At 37.3% G+C, this 17752-nt stretch overlaps 1 protein-coding gene across 1 annotated transcript in view; it reads left to right on the plus strand.

Annotated features, from left to right (window-relative positions):
• adgra3 (adhesion G protein-coupled receptor A3) overlaps nt 1-17752 on the plus strand; it is a 132928-nt gene that overhangs the window by 73165 nt on the left and 42011 nt on the right. The window contains exons 4-9 of the mRNA XM_028801759.2: nt 1024-1095; nt 7812-7883; nt 10300-10371; nt 10600-10760; nt 10919-11132; nt 11949-12113. Coding sequence (XP_028657592.2) covers nt 1024-1095; nt 7812-7883; nt 10300-10371; nt 10600-10760; nt 10919-11132; nt 11949-12113 — 756 coding nt within the window. The remainder of the gene's footprint in view (nt 1-1023; nt 1096-7811; nt 7884-10299; nt 10372-10599; nt 10761-10918; nt 11133-11948; nt 12114-17752) is intronic.

Genomic DNA, 17752 nt, shown 5'->3' on the forward strand with positions numbered 1-17752 from the left:
AACCTTGCAGGAGAGCAACGCAACAGAAAACTTGTACAATGAAAGAGCAGGAAACAATTATATAAAATTTGCTAAAAAGACTTTAACCCTAATTGGACTGGAGGGACAGCTCACCTACTGCCTACTTTTCAAATGCCACACCAAAAAATTCCATTCTGTCTATTTCGCAAACTTGACCTCGTCATTCTGCCAGTGAGAGACTGCCAGCATTCTCATCCTGGTTCCAGGCTAATTAAGGACTCTAAAATGAGGTGAACTCCACTTATGAAGCTGGAGGCAGTTTGGTCATGACTACAAGGAAATCCAGTTAAAAATCCCTCCTAGTGGCCCTGTTCTTAGCACACAGTAGCCTTAAAGGACCAGAGCGCTCTCTTGTAGTCTGAATTCTGAAAGGGCAGACTATGGTCCCCATGCTCCCAATCAGGTAAATGATGGTTTGTCGTCTTGCAAAACCTCAGTAGCCTTATGTTTATAGTCAGATGGTCAGACATCCTTAGAGTTACCTGTTCTTTAGCATCCTGCAGTATTTTTACTATTTCCACTAGATATCTGCATCTTTCATCTTCAAGAAAATTGCTTTTGAGGATCCATCACGTTTACAGTGTGCTTTTTCTCCTCACATTGGCATGTTGATTTATATTCCAAACTCCAGTGCCTCCATCCCCATCTCTTTCAGGGCTTGTTGGGGCCTCACCATGTCCCATGCTACACTGGTGCCAGCTTTGAGCATGAAAGTCCTTGACAGTGTTGATTTCTTTATGATGATATGTGAAGGAAAGCATGTTATGAAAATAAATTTGTACGAATTGAACATGCAAATAACATTTAAAAATGTCACTGTGAAATTTAAATGTTTGGAATGTACATCCAGAACTCATAAGATGTTGCCTTTTGTTTATGTGACCTAACATTCTTGAGGACCTAGGCTTAACTCTTATTTCTTAAGAAGCAGGATTCAGTCAAAAAGATAGGGCTTTTTTTTTTTTTTTAAGTCTTTGTTAACACCTATTTCTATTTCAACAGATACCTGCAAAACAACCAGATAAACAGCATAGAGCCTGGGGCTTTTCTGGGTCTTCTGGCACTAAAAAGACTGTAAGTATTTTGTGTTTGTTTTTTGTTTTGTAATATAGAAATATTAGGCCAATAAAATAACTATCTGCTTTATACCACTTTAGACTGATCAGTGCTAGGAAACGAACCTCTCTGGTTCCACAGACTTATTATTAGATGTATATTTTATCCTTTTTAACTAACAGTAAAAAATGAATAGAACATTCACAATTTGAAAAAATGAAATCCTACATATAAAATATTTTATTGCCATTGAAATGAGTTAAATGCAGATTGTGCAAAGAATAAGTCTCTTACACTTTGCTTTGAGAGTTAGTATACAGTGGATTAAGGTTGGGCGGTATCCAAATTTTGATACCGTCAAACCTCCTCCCTATTTTACCTCGGTATGCGGTATTACCGTGAATAATAAAAAAAATGTGACGTAAGGCTCAGACAGCGTCACCAAACTGTTGGCTTGTGCCTAAACCGTTCAGAAACTGAATATCAAACACTAATACTGAAACAATAACAAAATAACATGCAGAACAATATTAACAACTTTTATTAGCAACAAATAGCAGTTTATAAAAAAGTGCAAATACAACAGTCAGTCAGAATTAAATTAACATAAACATCCAGAACAGTTTTCGTGCGGAGACGCGCACACAAATCAATTAAATTAAATCACACCGCCTGAACAACTTTTAATAACAAAGAAGAGCAGCTTATAAAAAAGTGCAAATAGACCCACAACAGTCAACCAGAGTTGAATTAACATAAACATCATCCATATTATAAAACGTATTGCAAAGCAATAGTCCTAAACAAAAACTTCTTTCCAGTCTTCTTTCCAATATTGTTTTTAACGTAAACCAAATAAAAATACCTGAATCAATTAAATAAATAAAAATAAACACAGTGCGAATAGGAACGAATGGCAAGTGGCATCAATCTAGTCAAGATTTTTCGCTAGAAAAACCAGCATGTTTACTTTGTCCGGCTTTAACAGGGCACGTTGTGGACCGACAACTTTACCTGCGGTGCTGAAAACCCGCTCCGATGGTGTGCTTGTGGCACAGATGTAGAGGTACTTTCGTGCCACTCGCGACATCTGGGGAAAACGCCTGGCAGCATTTTTCCACCAGAGAAGTGGGTCCTCGTCTCCTTGAGTAACTGGCTCCAAACAGTAGGCTGTTATTTCAGCTCCGACTCGGTCCTCTACGGTGCCGATGCCGACGGGACCTGCCATTGCATCAGATTTTTTTTGCAGCATACTTCCCAGAGTCATCTTTTTTCGTGAGGGTGCAGGTTGCGCCTCTCCCTCTTCCACTCTGATGGCCACTGGACCTGCTGCCTCTAAGCTCACGATCTCAGCCTGTAATTCAGCCTTGGTCTCAGCCAATGCGTTGTCATCCATCTCATATCCTCCACGGTAACGAGGGTCGAGGAAAGTGCATTTTCGCAATATTTTGCGCACTGAATTGGATTCATACTTGGCCTCCAGCTTTGTTAGAATTCCAGTTTTGATTGACTTTGTTAGCTGGAGGTCATTTTCTGACGCAGCCAACACATTGTCCCTGCAGAGCTGTAGTATGGGGAGGATACAGGAACTGGTCACATAATTTTCTCCTGACAAAATATCAGTGAAGTCACCGACTGGTTTCAGTGCTTCGTGAACAGCTTTCAAGACGTCCATGTCCTGCCAGGTCAGGGACAGGCTGCTCCTTCTGTCATCAGACAGGACGTGTCTGATCGCTTGGGCCTGCTCGAGGATGCGCTCCACCATTGCCAGTTTGGAGCCCCAGCGAGTTGCGCAGTCCTGCCGACAGATGGATGGATGAATTAATTAATGAATGATGAATAAACGATTAAATGAATGAATAGGCCTAAATAAACAAATGAATGAATAAATAGGCCTAAATAAACGAATGAATGAATAAATAGGCCTAAATAAACGAACGAATGAATGAATAAATAAATAAGTCCATTAATGTATATTATTCCATTTGGTCAAATTTGCATGCACATTTATTTTAGGCTAAATAAGTCCCTTATGCGCATCAAGCCTGCATTTATTTGATAAAAAATACAGGAAAAAAATTACAATTTAAAAAATGGTTTTCTATTTTAATATAGCCTACTTTTCAATATAATTTATTTATGTGATGCAAAGCATATATATATATATATATATATATATATATATATATGCCCCTTTTTTTATATTTGAGCCCCTGCCCCTGAGGAACTCTCTGCACGTTTTATGCTTACCGTTATGAGACTATGTTTTGGGAGTCCCAAGTCCACTTGCTTCTTGTGGAGTTCATGCTTACGTTGCCAGCTGCGTGAAAAGGCCCCGACGGCATAGTCCGAGGGCGCGCTTGGTTTTTTGCCTCTGGTCATGCAATCCATTTGTGACAGCCAAGTTTAGATTGTGACCGAAGCAGTATAGCCACGGCCAATGCAGGGACCTGATTGCGGCATGAATGTTGGCAGCGTTGTCAGTGGTTATGGCTGAAAGTTTTTTCTCGTCAAGTTGCCATTCCTGAAGTGCAGCTCTGAGCGCAGCAGCAAGATTGTCCGCTGTATGACTCTCAGGAAAATACGTAGTTTGGAGGCATTTGGATTCAAGTTTCCAGTCAGGTGTAATAGTATGGACAGTCAGAGACATATATGGTGTCATGTTAACTGACGACCACATGTCAGTTGTTAAGGAATAACTGTCTGCCGCTGACAGCAGCACTTGAACATTGTCTCTAACTTTACTATATAAATGTGGGACGGCTGTTTGTGAGAAATATTTCCATCCAGGCAGCTCATACTGGGCACTACCACTGGGTGTGGTAGGAAAGGATCCTGCACGCGACTGAGACAATGAAAAGTGAATTAAAAAAAAAAAATTAACAAAGCTAACCTTTACAAATACAGTAATCCCTCCTCCATCGCGGGGGTTGCGTTCCAGAGCCACCCGTGAAATAAGAAAATCCGCAAAGTAGAAACCATATGTTTATATGGTTATTTTTATATATGTTAAGCCCTTTTAAACTCTCCCACACTATTATAAACATTTCACGCACAATTATACAGCATAAACCCTTTGTATTCTCTTAGATATTAGGTAAGATTCGTTGAAATTATGTATGTAAACACAGTTTACATACAGTAAAACCTAAATATTATTTTAAAGATATCGAGCGTCTCCGATATCACATATGTTACAGCCATTACGACAGACAGGCCACCAGCAATAAATACGTACAATGCAAGAAAAATTGTATACAGTAAAATGTGTGTGCAGCGACACTAAACTATGTACATGTTTACAAGTACTGTACGTAAATAATTAATTATGGTTACTCACCAACAATGACACGACGACTTGTCCGATAACGATGAGTTTAATTTTACTGCACAACAAAGGATAGCGTTACAGCTCTTCTAAAGGAGCCTCTTCAGGCGACTGTTTAGCACCGCCGTTGTTCTTCTTTCATTACTCTTCAATCCAAATCCCTAAAGCAGATTCCATCCAGACTACTGCCTTATCACGTTCACTTGCAACTCGTTTTGCGACCTGGTTAAAGGACACTGCGGCCGTAGATCTTATATGCTGTTCCTCCTTTTTAAATAAAAACAATCGTGGACTCATTGATGCTGTAATCGTGTCCTGCAGCGGTGTAGCTGTTTCCTTCCTTCAACATATCCAAAACTTTTACCTTTTCTGCAATCATTTGCATCTTCTGTTGGCGCTTGGACACGGCTCCTGAAGCAGTAGCAGTAACGTGTGTTAATGCTGAATGAGTGAGATTAGACTTCCTGGTTAATGCAGCGCTCCGTCGCTGAGCCAATCAGCAGCATACAGGAACTTAACCGCGTGCTCTGATTGGGTAGCTTCTCAGCCATCCGCCAATAGCGTCCCTTGTTTGAATTCAAATGCTTCCCTTGTTTGAATTCAAATGGGCAAATCAACTGAGGAAGCACACATACTGTAGACCGCAGACATCCACGAAGCAGTGAAAAATCCGCGATATATATTCACATATGCTTACATTTAAAATCCGCGATGGAGTGAAGCCGCGAAAGACGAAGCGCGATATAGCGAGGGATCACTGTATCATAAATTACACCGGTTGTTACAAACTGAAATCAAATGTATCTTTTTATTCTAAAATAGTGAAAATAAGAACACTTCTCAAAAGGGAGTTGTGCAGGATCGAACTCATGACCTTCTGATTCCCAGTCAGCGACTGATGTGTTGCGCCACGGAAACAATGATAGCTAATGAGTGTCAATGTCACACACTAAGGCGGCTTTTTTTTGGCGGTGGCTTTTTTTTTGTACCTTTTGTGAAAGTGTTTCTTTGATATTTGGACTTCAGGCTTCATACATTATATAGTTTATGCCTACATTTTGTCATTTACTACTAGAATATAAAATATCTGTTTTAACAATGTGTTTACACAGATTACTGTAGAAATGCAACACATATGAAATGCGTGTGTTCCAAATAACAATCTATTATTTCCACTCTAAAACTCCACTTCATTCCCAGATAATCAATCAAGGCATGAGCTGGGAAAAGTTCGTTTATGTTCTAAGTCGTTGGGGGGATGGAATAGCCGGCTGCTGGCAGCTTGTCTTTATCAGTACATTTAGATGACAAAAGACGCTGGCAGAGAGGTGAGAACGGTTTTAAGAAGCGATTTAAGGTTGGCCGGATCTACGAGTTTTTTCGTAGGCTCTGGTAATTTTAGTGTTAAGGGGCCAATGATCAATACATATTGATCAGTGGATCAGATTTTAGTAATAGACCGGTAACAAAACTGATTTCCATCAGTCTTGCTGATGGACCTGGATTTACAAAATAATTTTTTGTGTAGACAAATAGTTCACCTTTTAATATGAAAAAGTAATATTTTCTTAATTTTGTTAATATATTTACCTATTTTTAACAGTAACTTCTTAAGGACATTTTTTTGTTCAGAGTAAGTGTGAGTTAACTCCCTGAAATCACAAGGGATCTGTATACAGTGTCTGTTGTCTGATGGATGATATTCTTGAATCTTTTAAATAACTCTAAGCAGTAGCTTTTTTCAAAACCAGTAACCAGTTAACATTTGATTATATCATATTAATATAGAATTGCAATTATTAATTCTGCTTTATGATATAATTAAAACTGAGCTTATTAAATATGAACCTCTGGTTAACAAGAATGCATTATGTGACTTTTGCCTTGAATCACTCTTATTTGTATTACTACATGCAGACAACACAAAGGACAGGCCCGGGCTCCAAGCAATTATGTAGATTAGAACTAGACAAACTCCATCATTTAAATAATCTACAGAATATAACATCAACATGGTAAACTGTTTCTGGAACTTTTTTTTTTTTTTTTTTATCATTTTAGTCATAGATCTCCGTTGTGGATCTGTGCTGATTTACATTTTATATTTATACTTGCACGTACAGAATTACATTTTTATTCTTCTTATTGTTACTTAAGTGCTCAGCTGCCATTCGTTGTATTTTAAGTCTGACTCCACTTTTAATTTTCTTTTCATCGTACTTTGGGCTGGAGAACTTGGTTTTGCTCTTTTTAGTGTTATATGGTTAAGCCAACTGATTGCACAGACTTAGTGCATAGTATTGGCCAAACCAAAAAAAAACTAGTAAGTAGTACTGGTTAATCAATAGATCTAGTATTTATCTTATATTATCGCTATTATATTATAATATTATATTATAATATAATTATATATTATATTATTATATTATATTATAGCCGACTATACTTCCTTAGAAGGCTGGCGTCCTTCAACATCTGTAATAAGATGCTGCAGATGTTCTATCGGATGGTTGTGGCGAGTGCCCTCTTCTACACAGTGGTGTGCTGGGGAGGCAGCATAAAGAAGAGAGATGCCTTATGCCTGGACAAACTGGTGAGGAAGGTTGGCTCTATTGTAGGCACGGAGCTGGACAGTTTGATATCTGTGGCAGAGCGACAGGCACTGAGCAGGCTCCTGTCAATCATGGAGAATCCACTGCATCCACTAAACAGTATCATCTCCAGACGGAGGAGCAGCTTCAGCGACAGACTGCTGTCACTTTCCTGCTCCAGTGACAGACTAAGGAGATCATTCCTCCCCCACACTATGCGACTCTTCAGTTCCACCCGGAGGGTGGGGTAAATGTTAACATTATTCAAAGTTATTGTCTGTCTGTATACCTGCATTGTTATCACTCTTTAATTTAATATTTTCTTTATCAGTATGCTGCTGCTGGAGTATGTGAATTTCCCCTTGGGATTAATAAACTATCTAGCTATCTAGCTAGCTAGCTAGCTCCGTCTTTGAATGAGTAGCAGACATTAAAAGGTTCATAATATGCATAAGTCAGTATGACATAATACCTTTAGTATAAACCCACAAAACTATTTATATGTAGGTTATGATGATTTATTGTAAAATTGACATTTTATAGGGGCATTTCTTCTTTTCCTGTTTAATAATGCTGTTTATGTTAGATACTTATGTGTAAGGCTCAGTAACATTAAATGATTTTCATATGTACTTAATCAGCCGTAAGTGGATCCTTAAACTGAAATAACAGATAAAAAAAACATGGATGAACTGGAGGATTTCCATAACTGAATTGCCTTAGAGGTTAAACCTAGAATTATTATGTAGCCTAGATTATAATTTGAACATCAGTTTCACATGAAGATATATAATATACACTTATTTTTAATTTAGGGATTTGTCAAATAACAGGATTGGCTGCCTCCATGCTGACATGTTTAACGGTCTACCAAATCTCATCAGACTGTAAGTATATAGCATTGTAGCAGAGTTGAGAGTTTTAAACCTGATCATCGAATACTGTTTTGTTTTTTTTTTTCTTTGTACATCTGCTGGTCAGTTTATCAAAATCTTCTCAGTCTTGAGCAACTTTGTTTCCTCTGGTCAAGCTCATTATCATGATCACTTGTACCAAGTTCAATGTTTTGGTCCATAACAAATGGACATAGCCTAAATTCTGTAGTAAATGCATTCTATCACTTCCGTAATTACATTTTTATTAAGTAGAACTTTCTTATTTAAAAAATGTGGATTTTTTTTATTTGGATTGCCATTTGGGCTGATAGAAGTGATATTTTACACTGACCTTATCAAACCCATTTACAGTATACCACTTCAGGATCATGGAAGGCCTGAGCCTATTCTGCCAGCATGATGCACAAGAGAGAAACTAATTTATAAATCTGTTTTCATAAAGCTGCTAGTGTGGGATGTCGTGACAATAAACTGTCCAGACAGGCTGTTTTGTTGTTCTGCAGGAACAGGTTCTCATACCTCCTCAGGGACTCCTTAAATATTCCTTTTCTAAAATGTAATCCCACCAATGTCCCGGGTTTATTCTTCTTTGCCAACTGGGATGTGTATGTTACAGCCTTTAGAGTCCAGACAACCATGGGTAATAAAGCAGCATCTTTATCTACAAGCTGTACAAAAAGACTGAAGTTCTTTCCCTAGTACTTGGGGTAGTTCCAGCAAAATTATGGAAACATTCAAGTCAAAACGTTCAGTTCATTAATATATATAATGGGGATATATGTTTTAATTTTTAAGCCACAACCATATTTTTCTTATTTTTGTCACATATTTTGAATATGAAATCGACTGACCTTTTTCCACCTTTGTAAACTGCAAAACAATCTTGTGCCCATTCCAGAACTGGTTCCAGTCAACCACACGGTGATACGGGGTAGACTTCAACTCCCCATTACTGTAAAGAAAAGATAATATATGAGTAGATGGGCTGCATAGCTTTTTTCACCCAGCCAAACTAAGTAGAAAAAGGCAAAAGTCTTTACCAATTTATACAAAGTTAATAATATGATGATTTCTATATATTAAAATAATCTACTCCAATAAAATATATTACCTCACTAGGCCACGAGGCAAACTGTAAATTTGTGAGGTAAGTACACTATGACCTGCTTTAAATGAATTTGTAAAGCTATGTACATCTCTCTCTTAAATGTCCTTCAGTAAGGTTAAAAGAGATCTTTAAAACAAAGCCTTGAAAAATAAACCCATTTAAGAGGTATTGCAAACCACTTAGAACTTAGCCAATTGTAAAGCAGTGGAAAACATAAAACAATAAACACACTGCCTAAATGTAGGTCATCCAGCAAACAACTTGTCTGACAAACTGTGACTTAGCATGACTTAAGAAAATATAATAGGGGCACAGAATGGAAAAATACTGAGGTGAAATAAAAAGGAAAACTTAATTTGTGCTTCTCTGTCAGAAAAAATTAAAATGGAGAAGTACATGTTTCAACAGGAAAGTCATTCATAGCACACCAGCCTAGCAATTGTGCACTGGTAAAATCAAGAAAACATTGATGTACTTTATTCATCCAGCTAAAATCTTAATCTTAATCCAAATGAAATCTTTGCCAAGGTATCCAAATTCGCTTAATGTAGCTGGAGCAATTCTGCAAGAGAAATAAGCAAATGCTCCTCCAACTCACCATGCAAATTTTAATGCATTCCAGAGCATTTGTTGGTTGTTATGGCATGTAAGACAATATTGGGGGCTTAAAACAATTACAAGTCACCCTTTGTCTGCCTGGAAAATTAGGACACAGAAACTCGGCTTTTGCTTCATTGTGTTGTAGTTCAGCGCAGAGAGTACATAGTGTTTGATTTTGTACCAGTCTGGTTGTCAGTCCTACATAACTCCACTGTTTATAATTTGGACATCAACCCTATTTGAAACCCTTCAGCGAGGGTTTGCCTTGATGGTTCAGATTATATTGCTAATAGTTTGCAAGATCATCTTAAATTGAAATTGTTTTCTTTATAATGTAAGGTAAGCATATTCCCTGTTGATCATCACTGTCTTTTGATTTACTGTACATGTACTATTTTAGCAATAAAACAGAAGACATTATAAACAAAATGCAGCAGTTTGTTTTGTACATCATTTTTTTCCTTCCCAAACTGTTAGAGATGAGAAACAAAATACACCTTTTGGGTAAAATTTGTTTGTGATGAGTATTCAGCTTTCATGCATGATTTTTGTGTCCTAGTATCTGTAGGGTACTGCTAATAAAACAGAAACTTCATAACAGCAGAAGGTTTCTAGTACTGTATTAAAACAATTCTTAATTGAAAGTTGTTCAGCTAGCAAATAGCATCTGCTGAAATTGTGTCACATTTTTATTTTCAGAAACCTTTCTGGAAATATATTTACATCCTTGTCTCAAGGTACTTTTGATCACCTCGCCTCTTTAAAAACACTGTAAGTATATATATATATATATATTTTTTTTTTTTATAAGAGTTTAAGAAAAAATCATTTCAAAACCCTTTATAAACTTCTTTTAATGTTGTCTTTATAGTGAGAAGTGCTTATTTTCTATTAATATTTAAAATTGAATATTCTTGTGTTATTTTGTAAATGATGTACCCTTGGAGCATAAAGTTTCAAGTATACATTGAAAGCCTTTTTTCATCTGTTTAAAATTAGAGAATTTCAAACACAGTATCTCCTTTGTGACTGCAAGCTTCTTTGGCTGATGTTCTGGATTAAGGAGAGAAACATAACTGTACGTGAAAGCCGGTGTGCATATCCAAGGTCTCTTCAAGGACAGCTAGTGACTATAGTCAAACCTGAACTTTTGACTTGTGGTAAGACATTAGCGAGTTTCATTATTACAACTAAGCAGTAAGACAGCTCTGCAGCACTCTCAGATTGTTTTAAATGACTCTTTATTGTGCAGCATTTTCTGAATTCATGTTACAATAGAACATACTGCAATTATGTGTTTTGTGTTCTTTCTCTACAGATGCTCCACTGGAGCTGCCATCTTTTCAAATGACCCCTTCTAACCACCAGATAGTATTTGAAGGAGACAGCCTTCCATTTCAGTGCATGGCTTCATACATTGATCAAGATATGCAGGTGTTATGGTATCAAGATGGTAAAGTGGTGGAGCCAAATGCGTCTCAGGGAATTTACATTGAAAAGACAAAAGTGGAGAATTGCTCACTTATTGCAAGGTAATTGAAAATAATGAAGGTACTGTATACAATCATTTAGTAAGTACACTGTGAAACTTGGTAAATTGAAGAGGGGGTATAACAGAATTTGATCTTTTTTGCAATTTACCATTCATTGGTGCATTTTTCCTCATTAAAAGTTGAAGATAAACAGTTTAAACTATTCAGAAGGAAACATTAAATAACTCCTCAATTATTTAAAAGAAGAGCCTATGCAATCCTGATGTAGGCAGCAATTACAATATACTTATAAGGGCAAGAAGTATTTTTATCAGCCTTGGTAGTAGTCTTTCATTTTCACTAGAGGCACAACCAAGAAGAGTCTTTTAAAGTCTTTCATCTATATATAAATTCTTTCTGGAATTCAAAATGTAAATCGCATAAATATAGCATTATTATAAAATATTCAAATACTCTTATTGGGGCGAGGAAGTCATTTTACCACCAAACTGCAGCCATGGTAAGTTAATGGATGTGTTGTTAATATAACATTAAATATTAAGAATTATTTTCGGTGCAATTCTATTAAATGCCATCTGTTGCTGTAGCTTAAGTTGATTATCAGTTAGTATAAGCTAAAATACCTCAGGGGTCATTGACACAGTCTCTGGTAAGTTTTATATTATGAGTCCTTAAGTTCAAAAAAGTGAACTTCTCTTTCGCACCCACTCTCTGGAGCTAAACTAAACTGAACAGTGGAACACACTTAATATGTGATTTCAGACATGAACTTTAAAGTGATGTATCAGAAGTTTAAATATCCCGAAAATACATTCTTTTTTTTTGCTAATGAATGGAAACTTTCTTTTCCTCCAGTGCTTTAACAATTTCCAATATTCAGACTGGTTCTAATGGGAAATGGGAGTGTCGTGTGCGGACACGAAGAGGGAATAACACAAGAACAGTCCGCATTGTAGTGTTGGAAAGTACAGCTCAGTATTGTCCGCCTGAGAGAGTAATCAACAACAAAGGAGATTTCAGGTTGGTTTATTTTATCTTTAAATTTTATGAAAAACTGTTAAAGTTTAGTATTAAACTAAAATACTAAAATTGTGTAATTTATTTAAAATGTGATGTAGCAGGCTTATTACTCACTGGTGCAAAAGTAGTTTTAGGTAAGAAAGTAAATTAAACATTTTCTTAGCAAAGGCCCACAGCAGAACATGAGCAAAAAAAATGTTTTTGACAGAAATAATGACAGAACAGTATTTCTACCTGAAGATAGAAATGAGACAAAACTATAATACAGTCTTGCATCTAAGAAGGACTGTAGCCAGTTTATTGCAAAGGAATTTTTCACGTCAGAGGTCGTTGGACTTAGAAAAGAAAAACACAAGTCTTTTGTAAAATCTGCCCCGTGGTTTACAAGTGAGCTTCAACAGATGAAATTAGTTGGGCGAGCCCTCGAGCGGCGTTTTGTTGCAACCAGTTTAACAGTCCACAAATTAGCTTATCAGGAACACCAAAAAAAACTACTCCAGGGCACTGACCACTGCCAGATCTCAATACTATTCAAATTTAATCAACAACAGTCCTGGAAATTCCAAACAACTTTTTTCCGTGATAAATCATTTACTCAATCCTCACACCTACACCTGTAGTAATTTCACAGAGGAGCAGTGCAATAATTTTATTGAATATTTCACCTCTAAGGTAAACATCATCCGCTCCTCATTTTTTGCCTGAAGCCCTCCATCGTTGGATGTTTCTACATCAAAGCCAATGGGCTGCCTTTCCCAGTTCCTCTGTACCACAGTTAAAGAAGTTGAGGGCATCATACAGAGGATGAGGCCTTCAACATGTATATTGGACCCTTTTCCTACTCCTCTGGTAAAAGCTAATGTATCAGATATAAGCCCTCTTATTGCTGATATCATTAATCACTCTGTCCAGAGCAGCTTAGTCCCACTGGCCTTGAAAACTGCAAAAATTAGACCTCATTTAAAAAAATCCTCTTTGGATCCTGAAGTGATAGCAAACTATCGTCCAATCTCCAACCTTCCATTTTTGAACTAAGGTTTTGGAAAAGGTTGTTTTGGTTCAGCTTCAGGATCACCTCAAAAAATTCAGTCTGTTTGAAAAGCTGGTTCATGCCTTTCTCTCATCCAGACTAGACTATTGTAATGCACTCCTCATCGGGATACCCAACAAGAGCCTTCAAAAGCTACAACAAATTCAAAATAGTGCTGCAAGAATCCTGATGAGAGTGCGGAAATATGAACACATTTCACCAATCCTTCGGTCACTTCATTGGCTCCCTGTCCATCTACGCATTGAATACAAACTCTGTTTGTTTACTCACCAATGTATCCATGGAAATGCTCCACAATATCTCAAGGAACTCCTTATACTACAGAGGATGAGGCCTTCAACATGTATATTGGACCCTTTTCCCATCAGTCACTGACTCCATTCTTCATTCTGGTCATAGAACCCACTAGTAGATCTTGGATCAAGTGTAATAGTCCTCCTGTTCTTTGAAATAGAAGCCAGGAGACTTCAAAACAAAGACAGTTAACCTTATCTGAATACACAACATTCTCGACAAATGATGACTTTTTAAAGCTTGTCATTGCCAAGGTGAACACTCCTTGCTCCTCTCTGACCAGTCATTTTGGCAGACCTTATCAGTACATATAATAATAATAATACATTTTATTTATATAGTGCCTTTCCCATGCTCAAGGCACTTCAGAGTCTTAGAAAAAACAGCAGAATATATGTAACATTGGATACCAATGTTTTCCTGAATAGAACAATGAAACAGATAACAAAGCATTAAATAGAATAAAGAACAATAAACCAGAGTAGAATACTAAATTCAATACTAAAAGAAAAATCCTAACAAATAACCTAATTTGTGATATAACAGACACACAAATTATCCTGAGCACCTGGACAGAGAGGTAAACTGAAAGAAAGGGTAGAATGTTAAGTTAAGTTAAAAGCCTTCCTAAATAGATGAGTTTTAAGTTGTTTTTTAAAAGAATGAATGGAGTCAGCTGATCTGATTAATTTCGGGATGTCATTCCAAAGTCTGGGTGCTATGGAGCTACAAGGCCCTGTCACCCATAGAGTGCAGGTTAGTGTGAGGTACAACAAGATTACCAGAATCCGAGGACCTTAGTAGGCGAACAGAAGCATAGTGATTTAGAAGGTCACTGATGTAGTCCGGTGCAAGGCCATTTAAAGCTTTGAAGGTTATTAATAGAATTTTATATTCAGTCCTGTAAGACACAGGGAGCCAGTGAAGGCGAAGCAGGATGGGTGTGATGTGCTCACTGTTGCTGGTTCGAGTAAGGACTCTTGCAGCAGAGTTTTGAATCAAATGGAGCTGTGCTATAAGATTAGAAGGGACACCTGCCAGCAGCGAGTTACAGTAATCGATGCAGGATGTGATAAAAGCATGGACAAGTTTCTCAGCATTAGAAAAGGAGAGGAATGAGTGAACACGGGATATGTTACGGAGGTGAAAGTAAGAAAGTTTCTTAATATGATATATGTGGGTGGATGAGATCACCATCAAGAGTGACTGAAAAGGAGCTCATTTTCTTAAGTAGCACTTTAGTGCCAATTTGCAGGAGTTCAGTTTTGTTGCAATTTAATTTTAAAGAGTTCTGCTCCATCCAGGTTTTAATTTCACTGAGGGAAGTTGTGAGCTGAGAAAACTCTGATGAAGTTGCACTTTTGGCATTGAAATAGTTGAGTGTCATCTACATAAAAATGATAACCCAGTCCATAGCTACGAATAATATGGCCAAGGGGAAGCATATAAATACCAAAGAGAAGAGGGCCGAGGAAAGAGCCCTGAGGAACTCCTTGTGTGACTGGCGCTAAGCTGGATCTGCTGTTGCCAAGACTAACAAACTCTTGCCTATCGGTCAGATAGGACTTGAACCACTGGATTGAAGTGCCAGAGATACCCGGCATGTTCTCCATTCTGGACAGTAGAATGTCCTGTCTGAAAGTGTCAAATGCTACACTGAGGTCTAACAGAATTAATATGCTGGTTTGTCCAGAGTCTGCTGCCATAAGCAAATCATTGCTTACTCGAAGAAGAGCAGTTTCACAGCTGTGCTGCGCCCTGAAACCAGACTGAAAGAGTTCCATCAAATTATTAGAGGTTAAGTAATTGGTGAGCATATACACAAGGTGTGCATACACAAAGATAATTAATGGGTTTTCTCCAGTTTAACTGAAGTTTTAGTTTTTTTCTGTCCTCCCTGACCTTATCACTGGACTTAACCTTAGAGGCTTTTATCGTGGCACTATATATAAGGATGCTACTCTTTTACTTAATATTTTGTTTTTAAGGTCATTTAGATTCATTTGTCTTTTTTTCTTTCTTTCTTACTTAATCTTTTATTTTATCGCCTAATTTGTTTTTCTTTTCTTGTAATTTTCTCTTTGACATCTTGTAAAGCACTTTGAGCTACATTGTTTGTATGAAAATGGTGCTAGTTTGGTTGTTTGGTACAAGTACAAACATTTCATCTTGCAAGACTTTTTTTACACTTAGTAAATAAGTTTTGTATTTATTTTTACATAAGGTTTTTTTAAAAAGAGTGTTACATATCAGACTCTTTTTAGGGGTAGTTGAATAGCAGTCTGTTATTACATTGAATCCAGGTTTTAAAATTTTGGAAGACTGAATATACATTCATATACATTGCTATTAGATAGATAGATACACAAACAAATCCTAATTACCCAAGTTTTACATGAAGCAAAGCTGTAGGCAGGTTTTCTTTTCTTTGTGATAACCCTCTCTTAAGAGGAAATAGTCAAACATTTAAAGGTGTTGACTTCACAGGGAGACCTTATCCATACAAACATACACACACTTATACTGGGTCAGTTTAGAGTAATCTGTTATCCTAACATGGATGTCTCATGTTTATGCTTTAATTAATGTACAAATAGCATAACACGCAAGTGAAAAACAAACATACTTGTTTATACTGAATTTTAAACTTGGTGTGTTTAAGACTGAATGGTATTGATATACAACTAGTTAAACAGCTACATTTCTTAATCAGTTTTTTGCAACTTTAATTTATACCTGGCACAAAAGTGCCACCTGCTGGTTGCACTTTAGCAAAATGTATTTTTTTCTTCTTTTTTTTTTCTATTCTTATTTCTCACACCCCTGTAATCTGTCATTTTAGAAATGACTCTGGAGGCATTGGACCAGGTCTTTTGTTGTTTTTTTTTTGTTTTGTTTAAATTTAGGTATGCAAAGTTGATTGACTTACTAGCTCATTTACTCACCCACTCATCAACAAAAACACTGTTTCCTGTCTAGGCAAGTAGGTATCTGCTAAGAAAGGATATTTTGATATATCAATATTTAGCAGTGATCCCAACTTTTGTTTAAATTGATATTTGTTGATAATAATCCAAAAGTGCCAATAAGGAATCACCCAGAGAAATGGTGGTGCTGCCAAGAGCAAAGTGGAATGATGAACATTCATCAATAAAGATATGCTTAGCAAGTTGTGTCCTTCAGTACATGCTCTACTCCCTATTCCATAGGATTTTTCTCACTTCTTACGATGCCGTATGAAATGCATACAAATTCAGGAAGGGTTGGAAGGTTGTGGTTGCCCTCCTGGATTTTTGATCTTACTTTCTATGGTAATTATACTTCAAACAATAGGCTGGGGCCTATTGCTGATGAGGGGCCCTTGCTGGCGAAATACAATACAATACAATACAATGCAGTTTATTTTTGTATAGCCCAAAATCACACAGGAAGTGCCGCAATGGGCTTTAACAGGCCCTGCCTCTTGACAGCCCCCCAGCCTTGACTCTCTAAGAAGACAAGGAAAAACTCCCATAAAAACCTAGTAGGGAAAAAATGGAAGAAACCTTGGGAAAGGCAGTTCAAAGAGAGACCCCTTTCCAGGTAGGTTGGGCATGCAGTGGGTGTCAAAAGAAGGTGATCAATACAATACAATACAATACACAGAACAGAACAAATCCTCAATAAAAAAAATAAAAAATTTTTTAGAAGTACGGAGCAGAATTTAACAGTAGATGATATCACAATAAGATTTAGATAATTTTAGACTCCTGGAGACCTCATCCATCAAGCTGCCTCCCCCATTTGGCCATTCCACGGCTGAAACAATGTTGGGCCAGCCAATCCGAAGAAAGGACCCCTCTTTCTCACGATTCCTGCGATCCTCCATCAGGGATGACTTTACCTTAGGCAGGCAAAACAACTTGGCAGGTGGGCTGTGGCACCAAGTGCCACATTTGAGTACCGAGAAGAGAAACAGAATAGGTGAGGGTTAGTATCCAATTCTAACTATCATGTTACTTATGTTTTAGTGCTAATGACTAACAACAGAGATGCAGTCTGTACAGTTAATCAGCAGCTCTAGTCAGGATATGCTAAACTGAAGTAGTGAGTCTTCAGCCGGGATTTAAAAGCTGAGACCGAAGGGGCATCTCTTATAGTAGCAGGCAGAGCATTCCACAGTTTAGGGGCCCTGTAACTAAAAGCTCGACCTCCCATTGTTATTTTATTAATCCTTGGAACCATAAGCAGACCAGCATCTTGAGATCTTAATGTGCGCTCTGGTTTGTAAGTCATGATAAGTTCAGACAAGTAA

Source organism: Erpetoichthys calabaricus, chromosome 5 (genome assembly GCF_900747795.2).
Source record: "Erpetoichthys calabaricus chromosome 5, fErpCal1.3, whole genome shotgun sequence".
In the NCBI taxonomy this organism is placed as follows: Eukaryota; Metazoa; Chordata; class Cladistia; order Polypteriformes; family Polypteridae; genus Erpetoichthys; species Erpetoichthys calabaricus.